The sequence below is a fragment of the Rhinolophus sinicus genome, chromosome 17 (genome assembly GCF_057876585.1).
Source record: "Rhinolophus sinicus isolate RSI-liver-muscle chromosome 17, RSI-T2T, whole genome shotgun sequence".
Lineage (NCBI taxonomy): Eukaryota > Metazoa > Chordata > Mammalia > Chiroptera > Rhinolophidae > Rhinolophus > Rhinolophus sinicus.
In genome coordinates, this window is record NC_142517.1 from 160,204,667 (window position 1) to 160,220,561 (window position 15,895).

At 34.2% G+C, this 15,895-nt stretch overlaps 1 protein-coding gene and 1 non-coding gene across 3 annotated transcripts in view; one reads left to right on the forward strand and one right to left on the reverse strand.

Moving 5' to 3' along the window:
* Positions 1-15,895, reverse strand: part of TLK1 (tousled like kinase 1) — a 124,563-nt gene that overhangs the window by 54,310 nt on the left and 54,358 nt on the right. For both annotated transcript variants that reach the window (XM_019727410.3, XM_088794489.1), the window contains one exon: positions 2,338-2,413. In XM_019727410.3, the coding sequence (XP_019582969.1) occupies positions 2,338-2,413 (76 nt within the window). The remainder of the gene's footprint in view (positions 1-2,337; positions 2,414-15,895) is intronic.
* Positions 4,821-4,927, forward strand: LOC141568167 (U6 spliceosomal RNA). Its single transcript, XR_012491208.1, has one exon. It is a non-coding gene; the product is annotated as a U6 spliceosomal RNA (small nuclear RNA).

Here is a 15,895-nt window from a genome sequence, read left to right on the forward strand (position 1 = left end):
ACACGATTTCTTCAAGTTTCAAAAGAAAAACTAACGATACAATGAGTCAAAAGTTTTGGATAATAAAAAGATATACATTTATCAGTTCAGTACTGACGTATTCATCCATTCATTTTATTCAATAAATATTTCTTGAGTGGTTACTATGTGCCAGGCATTACTGAAATGAACAAACAATATATTTAAAAGTTCAACAACTTTAAATTCCTTCTTGGAACAAGGTAGGGAGATTTTTTAAAAAAACTAAATAAGTACTCAGGACTATAAACGCTACCTAGAAATTTTAAACAATTCTGTACAGGTTTGTTCAGAGGTTAGAGAAGACTGTAAAGGTTTTATACCAAAGGAATTTCCCTTCTGCCTATAACAACTTTCTTGCAGATTCTGAAGAGGTGCTATTTTTAAATGAACATAGAGATGTTTTTGCCTATCCAGAAGCTATTTCCCCAACTGAACCGAAATTTTGTTCTGCTACCATCCCCTCCCGTAACTTTGGGGGAAGTTGACTCCTATCCCACATCCATTACTAACTAGTTCCCCTTCTGATAAGAAGTCCAATTTTGTTCAGGTATCATCCCTTTTCCACAAAGCCTGTATTTCTAAAGGCAACTTGAACAAATTTTCAATTTCAGAGATGGGCCTGATTTTTGTAAGGGTAATAATATCTTTGTTGGACATAAGTGGTTTTAGAATGGACACGTGACCCAATTTTGGCCAACAGGATGACAGGAGAGGTTTGCTCTGTACTTGAAGACGCTTACTTCAAAGACAGAGGGGGAAAAAAAAACACAGAAAGCTAGTCCCTCTCTGGAAGCAAATATTAGGTTGGTGCAAAAATAACTGAGGTTTTTGCAATTATTTTTAACCTTTTAAACCGCAATCACTATGTTTCCCCGAAAATAAGACCTAGCCGGACAATCAGCTCTAATGTGTCTTTTGGAGCAAAAATTAATATAAGACCCAGTTTTATTTTACTATAATATAAGACCAGGTCTTATATAATATGTTATGATATATGATATATGATGTGGTATGATATGATATAATATAATATAATACCCGGTCTTATTTTACTACAAGATCGGGTATGATATAATACCGGTCTTATATTAATTTTTGCTCCAAAAGACGTATTAGAGCTGATTGTCCAACTAGGTCTTATTTTGGGGGAAACACATTACTTCTGCTCCAACCTAGTACAAGAGAGGAAGCTGAAATGAGTAAATCCAATTAAAACTGAAGAATCAGCCTAAAACCATAAGAAAATCAGATAATTCTGTAGATTGCAGACCACCCCCAAAAAAGAAAAAAAATGTAAAGAAATAGATTGGATCAACCAACCCAGAAGTCCCACCGTATTTTGGGACCTGCTTTTAAGTGAGTTTTTAAATCTAAAGTTGAAACTATCATAATTAATGTATCGTGCATTAAGTAAAGCTCCAAGACGACTCACCAAAACTTAGGGGAAATACACTAAGACCAAAAAGGAGCTCAGAGCAGAATGAGATACAAAATACCACACACTTAAGGAAAGGTGCTAGAATGACTTCTTCCTTCCTTCCAGAAAGACAATTGCTGCAAATACATTCCTTAATGCCAGTGCCACATGTAAATACTAGTAAAAGTCATGGGTTCGTGGCCCTAGATCTTAAAGACTGGCCCCAAAACATGTAATACATGTATAAAATCATCATTATATATGATTTAAGATCCCCATTTATTATATTTAACTTTGAGTGGCCAAATTAAATGACAACACTATTTTGTTGTCCATTATAAGAAGTTTTATAGTCTAATAAAAATAATTTTCTTAGATCATATGACAAAAGGTAGGTATGCAAAAAAGGATGAAAAACAGGTATGAAAAGAGAAAGATGGTGCTTTAATAGAAGTCTCTCAATTATTTTTATATAGTCTTTTTAAAAATATAATAAAAGGGATGAGTAAACGTGGGTACTTGTTTTAAAGTGAGATCTAAAGTTCTTAATACTGTAATGCATACAAAGAGAGAAAAATGAAAGACATAAGGTAATGCTTGCCAGGTTTGTCTAATTCTCAAATATAAATAAATAAATAAATAAATAGATAAATAAAATGTCAAAAAGCCTACCAACAGTTAACTACACACTACCTGTGATAAAAAAAAGATTCCAATTTCATACTATTTCTTATGCACAGCACATTCCTAAACTATTATTAAATGCAGAAATTACATAATAGCTATAGAAATCACAAAAACATGCAATTACTTATAATTAAACTATTAACTGACTAAAAATCAGAATAATTAATTGTAAATGCCTATGTGGGTCTGAGGAAGATTTTTGTTTCGCTTACCCTGACTACTTTCATTCTGGTTTTCTGCTTTTCTCTTTCTTCCTCTAGATGATTCCGATTGTTTCTTCTCCGGTGTCTACAGAAAGTAAAGTTAACAGAATTTTAAATTACAGTTTTAACATACAAAATTATTATAGTCAGTATAAAATCATTTTTACTTTCAAAGTAAAATAAATACTGTTTTGTTCAATAGTGCTCATGCAATATAAATGTGTAGTTACTTACATACATTTTAAAAATAAAATTTCCTACTCTATAAATTTTAAAAGTTTGAAGTACAGACCTTGTACACATTAGTTGAAATTCACACAGAATGTGATTTGCAATAAATGAAAAATCTGAGAGTAACTAGCCTTTAAAAGATGCACTTTAAATCAACTTCCTGGATAGGGCAAAACAACAAAGAAACTTATGTTTTTCCTATTAATTTTCTACTATTCACACATATGTAGTCTATAAAAGCAAACATGGATAGGAAAAAAAAAGCAGAACACAAACCCTGATATATATAATCCCTACTGACAGGACTATTCATCTAAATGCTTAACAATTATTATCCAATAACAATTATAATAAATTCATAGATTATGCCCTAGATTAAGCATCACCAAACTATAGCCCACTGACCAATCTGGTTGGACACCTGTGTTCGTAGAGTCCATAATCTAAGTATGACCTTTACATTCTTAAATGATTGAAAATTTTAAAAATCAAAACAAAAATATTTTGAGGTATGAAAATTATAAGAAATTCAAATTTCAGTGTCCATAAATAAAGTTTTATTGGACACAGTCACACTCATTCATTTATGTATTGTCTGTGGTTGCTTTCATATTATAACAGCAGAGTTGAGTTGTTCCAACAGAGACCACATGGCCCACAAAGCCTAAAATATCTAGTCTGCCCTTTACAGAAAAAGTGAGCAGACCCCTGGACCTACATGATGGCTTATTTTAAAATTAAAGGTCTGTTCTTTTAACTGATAGCCAGTATTTTTATCAGGCTAAAATAACAAGTAATTTTTGTAGAGTCTGACAAACTGCTACTGTGCTTAGACAAAATTAAAACCAACACAAGGCAATGGCAAACTCTAGAAGCTTGGCGAGTATGTCTGGTGCCAGAACAAAGAATATTTGAATGAATGAAACCAAGACAATTTAAATAAATCTGTAAAGGCAATGAAGTCCCCAAACAAGGAAGGGACTTGATCCATATTTTTATGTCCCTGAGTATTTCTATGATGAAATACTATGAATGACAATAGATAACCTAACTCACATTGAGCATCTGTGGTTCCTCTAAGTATGATTTTGGAGATTTTAAGTTCTCTCACCTCCATTCTGCCAACAAGGTAACAGATTCACAGAGATTAAAATCAATGCTACCAGTCTCTGAATTCTTTAAAGACAGGAGTTATACCTTCTCCCCACCTCACCCTCCCGCCCCCCACGCTTAGCACATAGTTATTACTTGATAAACACATCATTATTAAATAATTTACTCAAGGTAATCAGGATTCAAAACCAATTCTGTATATTTCCAAGGCCTAAATGCTTTTTTTTCTCTGACCTGCTATATGCCCTACATCAATAACTGAATGAATCAACTATACAAAAATATTTCCAAGTTTTGTTAAGTTCATAAAATTCATTATGTCCAATAATTTGCCTATGTGTTTTCACATCACAAACCAGAGATCTTAAAAGAAATCCACTTTAACCGACAATGTACCAGCAATTTAGGGTAAATAGTTCATTAGTTTAGTTTCATTGTCAAAATTACCAAATTCAAAGAAACAATAAGCAATCTTCTATTTTCCTCAGAATAAAAATATCACTAAATTAAAAAGTCTAAGTTAACATTTTTATAAAGAACCCTAAAATCTATCTTAAAACAAACGAGGATTCCCAAATTATAATTTATTCCTATCTTTCCCAACTTAATCTATGTAAAAAAAAATAATTTAAGGTCAAGAAGGTATGACTTTTCAGAAGTTTTATGCTAGACTCAATTTTAAGCACGGCAGGCTCCCATATGAACTCCATCTTAAATCTTGACTAGCTACTTTTGAATAAACAAACAAAAACACGAAATAATGTAATTCTGAAAGGTATACTGGAAACATTTTCTACCTAGAAAACTAAGGAAAAGATAATCTTGTTAGTAGTTACAAATTATTTCTAAAGCACATTATAAGGAACACTGGATCGTGATTGACTGAGAGGCTACATTTTAAATGGAGGGGACAGTGAGGTGGTGCACCTGGGGTGAACAAAGTTAAATTTATTTACTGCAGAGTTTCACAGAGCCACTGAAATGCTAATATTCACTGGCTATCTCCAAAAACGGAGTGAGATGTAAGGATATATTTAAAAATTCTCAAACTTATTTGGAATAACACTCATTAAATACTTGACTGAATATACCCTTCAAGATATTTAAGGTTTTTTTTTCTGTGTGTGTGTTTTTTAAAGACCTAGACAGTGCTTACTTCGGAAGCCCATATACTAAAATTGGAACGATACAGAGAAGATTAGCATGGCCCCTGCACAAGGATAACCCACAAATTCAGGAAGCATTCCATATTTTTGAAGTCACAGGGATGTAATGTACAGCACAGGAAATATAATCAATAATATCATAATAACTATGCACAGTGACAGATGATTACTAGTTTATTGTAGGGATCACTTTGTAAGGTATGTGAACGTCTAATCACTATGTTGTACCTGAAACTAATGTAACATTGTATGCCAATTGCAATTTAAAATTAATAATAATAATAAAAAAGACTACTTGGCAAAAAGGTTTTTTTTCCTGAGGCAAAATTTCCCTAAATTTAAAATTTTTCTGGAATGGAGAAGTGGCACAGTTCTTTGGGGGAAATGCCATTTTGCTTGAAAACAAACAAAAAAACATCAAATGCATAATGATTATAGTAAAGAAAAAAAGGCAACAGGTTTACCTCCTTTAAACCAGAGAATACTTTGAGGAAGAAGGGAAAAAAGTATGACTAGATTAGCCTATAAATAAAAGTCTCCATTATAAACAAACACACCATTTCGTCCTTTCTCGTGACCTTAATCGTTTTCACCTATGTCCTAGTATGACAACCTGATCTTTAATTTCATTCTCAACTCATAGATTACAGGGTTGTTCTGTCAGACCAAACGGACTGTAATTTCCTTAAAAAATCAAGTATCACAGGTTTCTGAAGAAATGCAGACTAGGAATCAAACTCTGGGTCCCTTATTTACTGTATATACCTCTCAGCATTTTATTTAACCCAAGACTCAATTTTCTCATCAATTTTAAATGTGGTAATCCAGGCATAGGGGGACTGTAGGTATGAAATGAGAAGCATACCACAAACATACCCAGTACAGCATCTGGAACCGAGTATGTATGTACTCTATAAATGTCAGCGAGCACCCAATAAATTCTCTTATCCTATTACTCTAAATATCCGGGTACCTTTATGTTTCAAAACTTCAATCATGTGTCACGTGTTAAATGGTTAGGAGCGCCTACCCTAATAATTTACAAATAACGTGTAGGGCTTGTAAAATAAGCACACTTCCTCTTTGAGGCCTCATTTAACTCTATTCTCGACTACAAGCCGTAGAACCTGTCTGTAGTCTAGGCCCTAAGTATTACATAAGTAACCCTCAGGCAAATGTGCAGTAAACAGTTTTTTGGTTTTGATTTAAATATCCGAGCAACACCTTTATTAAACAACAAAAAACTCTCAATGAAGCCTACTGCTGCCAATTCTCCTGACTCATTCATTTGTAAATGGACCTATTTGGAGATTTAGAACCTTGGCGATTTAGGATATGCAGAAACTCACCAAATATTTAATTTCTAAAATGGATCATCACTGAGGAAAAGTTCAGAATACTACCTGAGATTTTCAAAACCATACTCCAGAGATACCTTGGGGGAGAGAAGGTTGTGCCTCAAGTTATTAAAGGTGGGGGACAAGGGAAAGAAGGAGCAGGTGGCTGAGTTATGGCTCTAGCCTACCAGAGACACATCCTCTCCCACCTCCACCCCCCGTACCTGCAAACACAGGATTTCCTATCATTTTCATATTGAGATTCTATATTAGACTTACTCTGAAGAAAGTTTGATGGCTTAAAAAACATTTGAAAATCCCCTGATCTTGACCACCGATTTCCTACAAAACCCAAACGACATCAACCAGGCTGCTTTTGTGTTTGCAGAAGATGTAAAATTTGCATACACTGAGCACTTTATACAGAACATTTTATACCTTATTACTGCTCTCACTAATGATGTCACTTCTTTTTTTTCTTCTCTACATATTTTCTCAACTATTGCACTATAATTGACCACAATAGGAAGGATTAATATGGAAGGCAAAATAATATGATTTGGCTTTAAAGTAAAGATGGAAAGACTACAGAAATGATTAAAAGTCAAAGAATTCCGACATACAAGTTGAACAGTGGTTAGGAGAAAATGATGAGAGACTGGTACTCTTTAAAATCAATTTAGCTTTATAAATGCTAATTTGTAATCATACCAAAACCTGAACGATTACTCTGGCATTTAAATGTTCCAAGATATTACTGTGAATTTACACAGTATTTTCTAGCCGTTGAAAGTACATTCAAAAACCAAAGACAAGTCTAAAGGACTCAAGAGATAACAGTGACATGACATAATTAAACTAATGTTCCAATTTCATTTGGCATGTAAGCCCAGTGATTATTAAACAAACTTTTCATATTTAATCATGTGCCTTGGTTTATCTTAAAATAAAAACAAACGTGTCTTTCTTCAATGCAAATAAGACCAAAAATAAGAAAACAAAACAGAAATCTGAACATGGTTACAGAATGAGGGAGATAAATCAATATGGATTGTTTCATGAAAATAGATTAATTACCTCCACAAGCCTCCAACTAGACAGACTAAACTGTTGGCATAAATTCATTATTGAAAATTGTAACAGTATGTGAAAAGATACTATAACATCAAGAAAAGAAAAAGGAGTGTATATTAAAATTTATTCTTCACCTCTTCTTTAAGTAGAGTTCTTCAGCCCTGACTGAACAGACAACAAAAAGTCCAGTATCATGATCTCTAATAAAATCATTATACTTAGTAGACACAGATATAGTTTATTTCTGTTAAATGAGAAAATGCTTTAAAATAGACAGAAAGTTACTTTAATATTAAACAATATCCCTAACAAAATATTCAACCCTCAAACTTGTCAGACTGATTTTTTCTGATCAATTCATTTAGCTAAAGGTTAGCTTCAAAAATACAACTCATTGGCTATTCCAATGATGCATATAGTTACTCAGGTATCAAATTCAAGGTGAACAAATGGCATGACAAATCTTTTTGCTTGCAGCTGGAAAGAACAATATTCAATTTTTATCCACACTTCTAGGCACAATTTATTGAACTAGATGTGAGACAGGAAAATGCTGGAAAAATCTTTACTTCAATGGCACGTATCAAAACAGCCTGGAATGAGAACGGAAAATCTGGAGCCTTATAAGAATAGTCAATGTAAAATAGATGTTCTGTTCAAGAATATCAAATGTACTGCTTCTTCCAACCTTTTGCTATAAAAACTAGGTTAGAATTATGCACTATAAGAACACTGAAATTGTGATAATTTCCTTGCTGTTCTGTATCCAATTTATATTTAGATAAAAACTATCATGAAATATGTACGTCCTAATTCAAGGATGATTTTGAGCTGGGAAGACGTGAAATTCACAGAGCCTGTCTCTGCCCAAGAGTCAAAACTTTAATTTGAGAACTATTATCTGGAAATGTTTGCTTGAATCTTTAACACCTAAAAGAAGATCACGGTTATATTGCTGATTTCAATATTTAGTGTAAAAAAATGTTTATGTATGCAACATTTTGGGATCCTATCTCTGAGTAAGAGCATTTCCTTGCTGTTCAAAGTAAATCCAATCAATACCAGCAAATCTGAGTGTAGCCTAATTTCTGCTATATTGCCTTTATTATTTAATAATATGTAATATCAAAGATGGTAAAGAGCCAATAAGACAAAACTGGGCAACCACCCAACTAAAATGCATGCTGTCTTAGAGGTAACTTAAAGCGTGCCAGCTCCTATTTTTAAAAGCCTGGAAGATTTTTACTCCCTTCACAAATATGCAGCTCCCACAACCTATCAGTACGTAAATACAATACTAAAAAAAATCTTACTCTCAATTTTTAAAACTACTTTCCTTGCCACCCTTACAGTCTGACTTCTTAAGCTCCTATCACCTGGACACATTTTAATTTGCATTCACATATATTTAAAAGGAACATATGTACTAAGTCTTCAATATTGATAAAATGCAGTACTGTTTGCCATTTTCTTATTGTTTATGTAACATAACTATTTCTCAGCATTTTCTCTTCTCTGGCTTTCCCTTTAAGGTTTTATTTGTTAAATAGCATAAACCATAAAATTTAAAAAGTTGGACTTTCTCCTTTATTCATATAATCTGGTAAGTTGTTTTCAAATCATACAACCAGAATAAAAGAGCCACACAGAGCAACCGCTGTTGGAGGAAAAAACAAATTTTGAAGATAACTTATTCTAGAAATTATGGCATTTTGAAAGTACTAATAATAGTACAATTTAGAACAGTGATTTCGTAACTTTTCTTCCATTATGACACTCATGATACAGTAACATGCTCCTGTACAATATCCCTATAGACATTTCCTTGAACGTGAATCCCTAGAGGTCCTCATACAATTATTGCTTTGGGAGAGACACTTTTAAGTGTAAATGCTGTATCACAAAAGGCACGTTTAAACATTTAAAGATATTGTCAAATTGCACTTTCAAAGGCAATATCAATCTATACATACACTGACATTGTATAAGAATACCCACCAATCTAAGCTCTATGTGATGTGTTTTAAAAAAAAGGTATTTCATTGTTGTTTTCGCTATAGCAATACTACATTTATAACCAGAAAAAGGGGTTTTATTTTTCAAAAGAAATTGTTCTATCATTTATCTAATAGCACAGATTCTCAATGTTGACTATATATCAAAATCACTTTCAAAAATTTATTTAAAGTTCATGATGAAATCCCCTTTCCAAGTTTAACCATCTCTGGAAAGACACCAAAGAAATTCTTATTTTTGAAAAGTTCTTATTTTTGAAAAATGATGCTGATGTACCATCAGGATTAGCAATGGTCAATCTACATATAAGATAATAATAAGTCATGTGTTTCCTGCATATTCCCCTTTAGAGAATGTCTAAATTTAGGAAGTTATTCTTTATGTAATCTTCCATTAAGAATTAAAGACCAAAATTGTGACATGTAGCAGACATATATCTCATTAGGATATAAGAAGTGTAATTGGTTGTCATGGTTACTCGGTTATCCTAGAAAATGAGAATCTTAAAGAAAACTCGTAAAATAATCACTATGTTCTGCTGACATAAGGATACATCTAATATTTTAAAAACTCTACCATAAGACATTGAAACCAAATCTCTCAGAAATGTCAGCTTGTGCTGAATGCCCTTAAAATTCAGTCTAAAAGCAATACTTATCAGACAAAACATTTGTGAAGTGCTATAAGTCCAGGCATAGCTTGGATTGGCAAATTTGATGATTACTATAAATCACCTTACATCTAAATATTTCCAAAACAGAATACCATTGTTTTAAAAAGACTACTAGGGTCATTTGTCTAACTAATTAAGTTATACACCGTCTTAGTTACACAGAGAGAGCATTACACAGGAGTTAAGGAGCATTGCTTTGAAATAAAAGACTTTGGAATTAGACTTTTGACTCTTGTTAACTTATTATCTGTGGGAAAATTAATCTTCTTGGGCTTGTTTCCATACTTAGAGATGTGAAACTTACATAGCTGTAATCTAGCTCCCCAGATAATGTGTTAAAACTATTTTCCCTCCTTCATTAATGGAGTGGTTGTCAAGCCGAGGAGATCTGCCCCTGCCCCCAGAGTATCTGGCAATCTCTGGAGAACACTGGTGGTTGCCACAACTGTGGGCTTCAGACATCTGATGTGTTAGACAGGGAGGCTACCACACATCCTACATTGCTCAGGACAACCTCCCTCACCCCCAAAAATTATCTGGCCCCAAATATCAATGCTGTTAAGGTTTAGAAACCTTGCTTTGATGAATACATCAGAATCATTTGTACTGACACAAAAACTACCAAGCTACAACTTAAGTGAAGTTAAATATATTTATTCAACAAATATTTACTGACCCCCCTACTATGGTCAAGCAGTATACCAAGTTTCACTTTAAAGTATGTCTTCATTCTAAAAATGACGTGGCATTTTCCTCTTCCTATCTTTTCATCAATCAGCTTAGAACTTTCCTGCTCTAAAAACAACCAACCACCCATACTAAATGCACTTTTATAAAGGGAAACATTTAACAGCTGTATGTTTGCTTGATAAATAAATGGCTTAGTGAATTATTTCAAGATTTCATGATTTATAAGAAATTGCAAGATTATCTAGGCAGAATGTATGAGAATTTCCCAGCAGAAAGTCTGCGTACTTTTACTTTGATAAAGCTTCCCAGATGGTTCTGACACACAGTCCTCCATCTTTATAAAAACAGAGGCACAGAGTCAATATCAGACCCACATTTGGTTTCAAGTTCACTTTTCCTTCCGGGAGACTAAGGACATATATGAGTATATTCAGCCAGAATAGAGCCACTTTCTTTGCTGTGAACCCTATCATATGGCTTTGGAGTAAGACACACTAACTTATAGCTGAATGTAGTTCCTGTAAGAGCATGTCCTTTAATGTATGGTGTTAGCATTAAATAGTTTTCTCTTTGAAATCAAAGAAAAATTTACAAAGTAATTCCAGGTTTTTCACAGGAACTTTTAAATCCTGTAATTTATAAATTTGATTATTAGTTTTAATAAGGGAGAGAGAAAAAACCCCACAAATTTATTCTCCTACTGAGACAATGTCTTTATTAGTGTTACAAAATACACAATTCTGCATGCACACCCACAGTACCCACCTTCAAGACAATGTTACTGTACATACTGTACACTGTATATAGCAATACTGTTACATACAGTGTCTCAGCAAAACCAATGACGTAATAGTACTTACTAAGATTATGGTTTGGCCCACCTAACAGCAAGAAGTGAGAAAATACTACCGGCTGGAAGATAAGTAAAGAAGACGACACAGGAACCCATCAAATAGAACACCACAAAGACCATTTATCAAGCTAAAACATTTTAGAAAATAATGCAGGCAGCAGGATACAAAGGATATTTCTTAAAAATGACTAGGTGTCTAACAATCTTGAAAAGCTGAACAGATACAAACAGAACAAAGTCAAAAACAAGGTAATTCATTCGGAGGGGAATAGGCATAAAAATGTAATTTTTGATGATTCTTAAACTATATATCATTAAATTCGGTTTTCAAGTTTTTTCTTTCTTAGTGGGAACTCAAATTAAGACATTAAAGAAAAGATCTGTACGGGATTTAACAAATATATACAGACAAGTAAAACTTCAATGAATTTTTAAAAATCAATCTAAAACCTAAAATTTATGGCCAGTTAATACTTCTATTTTCAAATAAAATCATAACTTCCAATCAATCCTGGGTACCTAAGTGTTCATTGAGGAAACATTCAAACTGAACACAATTATTAATAGGGCAAAAAGGAAACAGGAAAAAGTAGAGATGGGTATGTATATAAAAACAAGGTAAAAACAGGAAATACCCATCACTCTCCTAATCCAGCTGATTTACTAAGAATAGAAGACAACCCATTTAATCAATTTATGCATGTTTACAAGCAATTTTAAAATACCTTATTCAAAAAATAAGATTCTACATTTAAAAAACCTATTAAATAACTATAAACAGTATGAAGTTCTAGAAATAGAAATAATGCCTCCCTGAAGCCAGGTCCAAGTTAGGTTTAGGTCTAATTGCCTACTACTTTTAATTTCTACTTCTTCCAAAATATGAAAATAAAAAAGCAAACACAATGTGGCCCTTTAAAAAAAGAACAGAACAAAAGCATTAATGCTTCAAAGTGTCTGCAATACTGTAACTTCAACTTAACTGAGGGGAAAAAGAAAAAACTAAGTTCCCAGACTACTTCTAGAAACTTAATTCAAATGAGAAAGCTAATCATAGATCTTCTTTCATAAAAGGGCCTTCATTACTCATCGTTAGAGGTAAATTAAGACAATCAAGCCATCATATCTATATTACATTCTTCTTTCATTACAATCGTTACAATTCTGAAAGTTGGACTAAGTTTAAATGTCTAGATGCAACAATTGTCCCAGCTTCCACATCTGAACTTAAAATCCTTAATCTTAAATAGCCCAAAAATCCCCCAATGCACTTGGATCAAAAATAAACTAATTTAATGCTAATGTGCTAAGGAGAGGGTCACAGAGAGCTAAAGAATTGATAATTACCCAGGAGGAAGGGAAACAAATACTTTGGTTCGTGAAAGAGATAGAATATATTTTAAATTGCTCAATTCTAATTCAGGTTACATAGAAGATGAATATTAAAGATTAAATGGAGGCAAAAAACAATAATCTGACACGTGTATGCGTCTGCTTTACAAACATTATTATGTAGTAAGCACATATGTATAAATATACTTAAATGTGTTTCTCCAACATTAAAGATGATATAATTCAACGATGTTTATATCCAGTCTTATAATCAGACACAAATACTCCACTTCAGTGAGAAATAAAAGAAAGCAGAGAAATATATTCTAGGGTCTCCAAAAGGAGAGGCAGGGAGGAGGAACGTTTATAGTATTAATATTCACTATAAATCCCAAATGAGCTACAAGATACCTACCTAATTTATCTTAGCAGGCTGGGGTAAGGTAGGATGGGGACAGCAATTACAGAACTTAGAGAAAGTAGAGAAGGTCTTTGTGTTTAGACATGGGAAGGGTCCTGCAAGAACTACAAATGGGTGGATCAAGGCATGGATTCCTTCTTTTGTCATCACAAAATAATCTGGACATTTAGCCAGCAGATAAGGCATACAGACCATGTTTCTAACTCCTTCAGGTACTCTAAAACATTTAAATAAAGGATGAGTGACCCCCTCCCCCACTCCTTTTCCTGATCCTCCCATAAAATTTGTTATCCTTCTCTTCACACCCACAACCTATTCATGATTCTTTCCGTCAGCTAATAACCTCTATTTTCACTGTGAAGTAGGAGAAAGCTTGTTAGGTGTGGAAGTTCACCCCTCAGGAGAAAGGACGCTCCTGGTCAGTTATGCCCACAGCTAACCCTGCCCAGCAGGGTCTGGATCTCACTATGCATACAGCCTCCAGGAAAACGTGCTGAGTTTCAGTTCTATTTTCTCCTCACTCTTCAGCACTTTCTTTGTTCCATCATAGCTCTGCTATGACCCTTTCTTCTTTATTAACACGTAATATGTCAAGCCTGTTAGACTCTAGAAACCGTTTCATTCAGAGTCAAGATTCTGCCAAGAGTAGTCAATACTTGCTGTCACTATTTCCTCACTTTCCAATGGTTCCTTAACTTACTATAATCTGGCATCTTGCTCCCATTAATCTGCTAAAACGAAGCCTAAGTGACAAATTCTTAGTCACTTTTTACAGTCATTATCTTAAATGACTTCTGTGACATTTAATTCTATTCATTATTCTTCTCCTTCACTTTGTTTTTCTTCCTACTATCTATCCACTTCCTTTCTCCAGCACACCCACCCTGCCTACTAACATTTCTTAGTGTTACACAAACTATCAGGATGAGTTCAGTTTTTAAACTGTGCAGTTTTTAAACTTGTGGGTCTTAGAACCCTTCTACAAACTACTCAGGGCCCCAAAGAGCTGTTATTTATGTGGGATATAACTTTTGGTATTTACCATTTTAGAATTTAAAACTAAACAACTTTTAAACACCAGAATACACAAGTACATAATCCATAAATCATCAGTGATGATATCATGTGTCATAGAGCCTCTGGGTATCTTCATGGTAAGCTCATGAGAAAATGAAAAATTTTGAAAGCCAAATATGTCTTAGCATTATGGCAAAAAAGGCAAATAATGTCTCAGCACTATTATAAAAATTGTTTTGAATTTGTGGACCCCCTGAAAGAGTCTCAGGAACTCTCAGGAATCCTCAGATCACCCAGTCCTTTCACACCTAATGCCAGACACTCCTAAGTCTTCATCTCTAGCCTGACCCCTTCTTTCCTGAGTTATCACCTAAAGTTAGATACCTCACAGTGATCCTAGCACTTCCCTTTCCTTCTTTTCCCCACATTCAGTCATCAAACCCTACTGATCCTACTTTTTATATCTAGTGGAAGTTGAGAGCTTGTTGGAGAAATGCAAACCCCCACTGGAGACCTACAGACATACGAACCCACGGTAATTCACCTGCACATGGTTATGAGAAGCTTGGGTCTGGGTGGTGACAGCATCAATACCCAAAGTTAAAGAATCTGTAGGAGGAGGCAGAGCCCAAACAGCAAACTTGAGAACACTATAATTAGAACCCCTCCCACTTGAAGCTTTTCTTCCTAATATTAAACTTTGGAGGGCTGGAGTTTGCAAAGGCACAGTAATCCTGAAATCAATAATCTTCCCAATCTAGGTTTCCCTCCAATCCTGTCCTCTACACTGCCACCTGGGAGGCGCCTTCATCCTCTACTTCGTCTTTTGTTTCCCCTGCTTCAGTGGCTCTCCACAACCTACATACAAGTCCAAATTCCTTACTATGAAATACAGGTGCTGTTAAACCCTGAGCCCTGCTTACCTTTTACCATTCCTGCATATCCTCCCGTATTACACTGCAAGTTTGCAAACCAGCTGAATCACCTAGGTAGGCAGCATGGCATTTTCCTTAAGCTCCTCAGGTGATCTAAAGTCCAACTGAGCATGAGAATCACTGCCCTACGTCTTGAACAAAACTACCTGCCACGCTTCTATGTGAGAGCAAAGCATATCGCAGTCCCTCTGCCTGCCTGCCTGCCTGCTCACACTTTGCCCTTGTCCTCTGGGATGAATTCATGGCTTTTCTTAACAACTATCATTTCTTCTTTGAAGAAAGACCTCTTTGTTTCCCTCCCCACTTCCCCACTGCAGGCAGATAAAATTAGGGATCCATGTTCTTTGATCCCATAGTACCTTGTGCTTCCATCTATGCTAGCATAGCCCACACAGTTTATGAAACAGTCTGTCCTACTAGACACTGATCTTATACGAAGGCAGGGATAGTTTCCTATTCATCTTTATATTCTCTGTGCTTGGGCACAGAGGTTAGAAAATAATAGATAAGTAATAAATGCTTAATGAAAACACAGTGAATTTCTGGAGCCTGTTGAATAAACCTAGAGTGTTGTGAAATAAAGCAAAAACAATACCAGCACCTTCTTACCTACTAGGCAATTGCATTAACAAAAGGAAAAAACATTTTGTTCTACAAATTTACATTCACAAATAAAAGGTTTATATATTTCATATATAAACTGAAATAA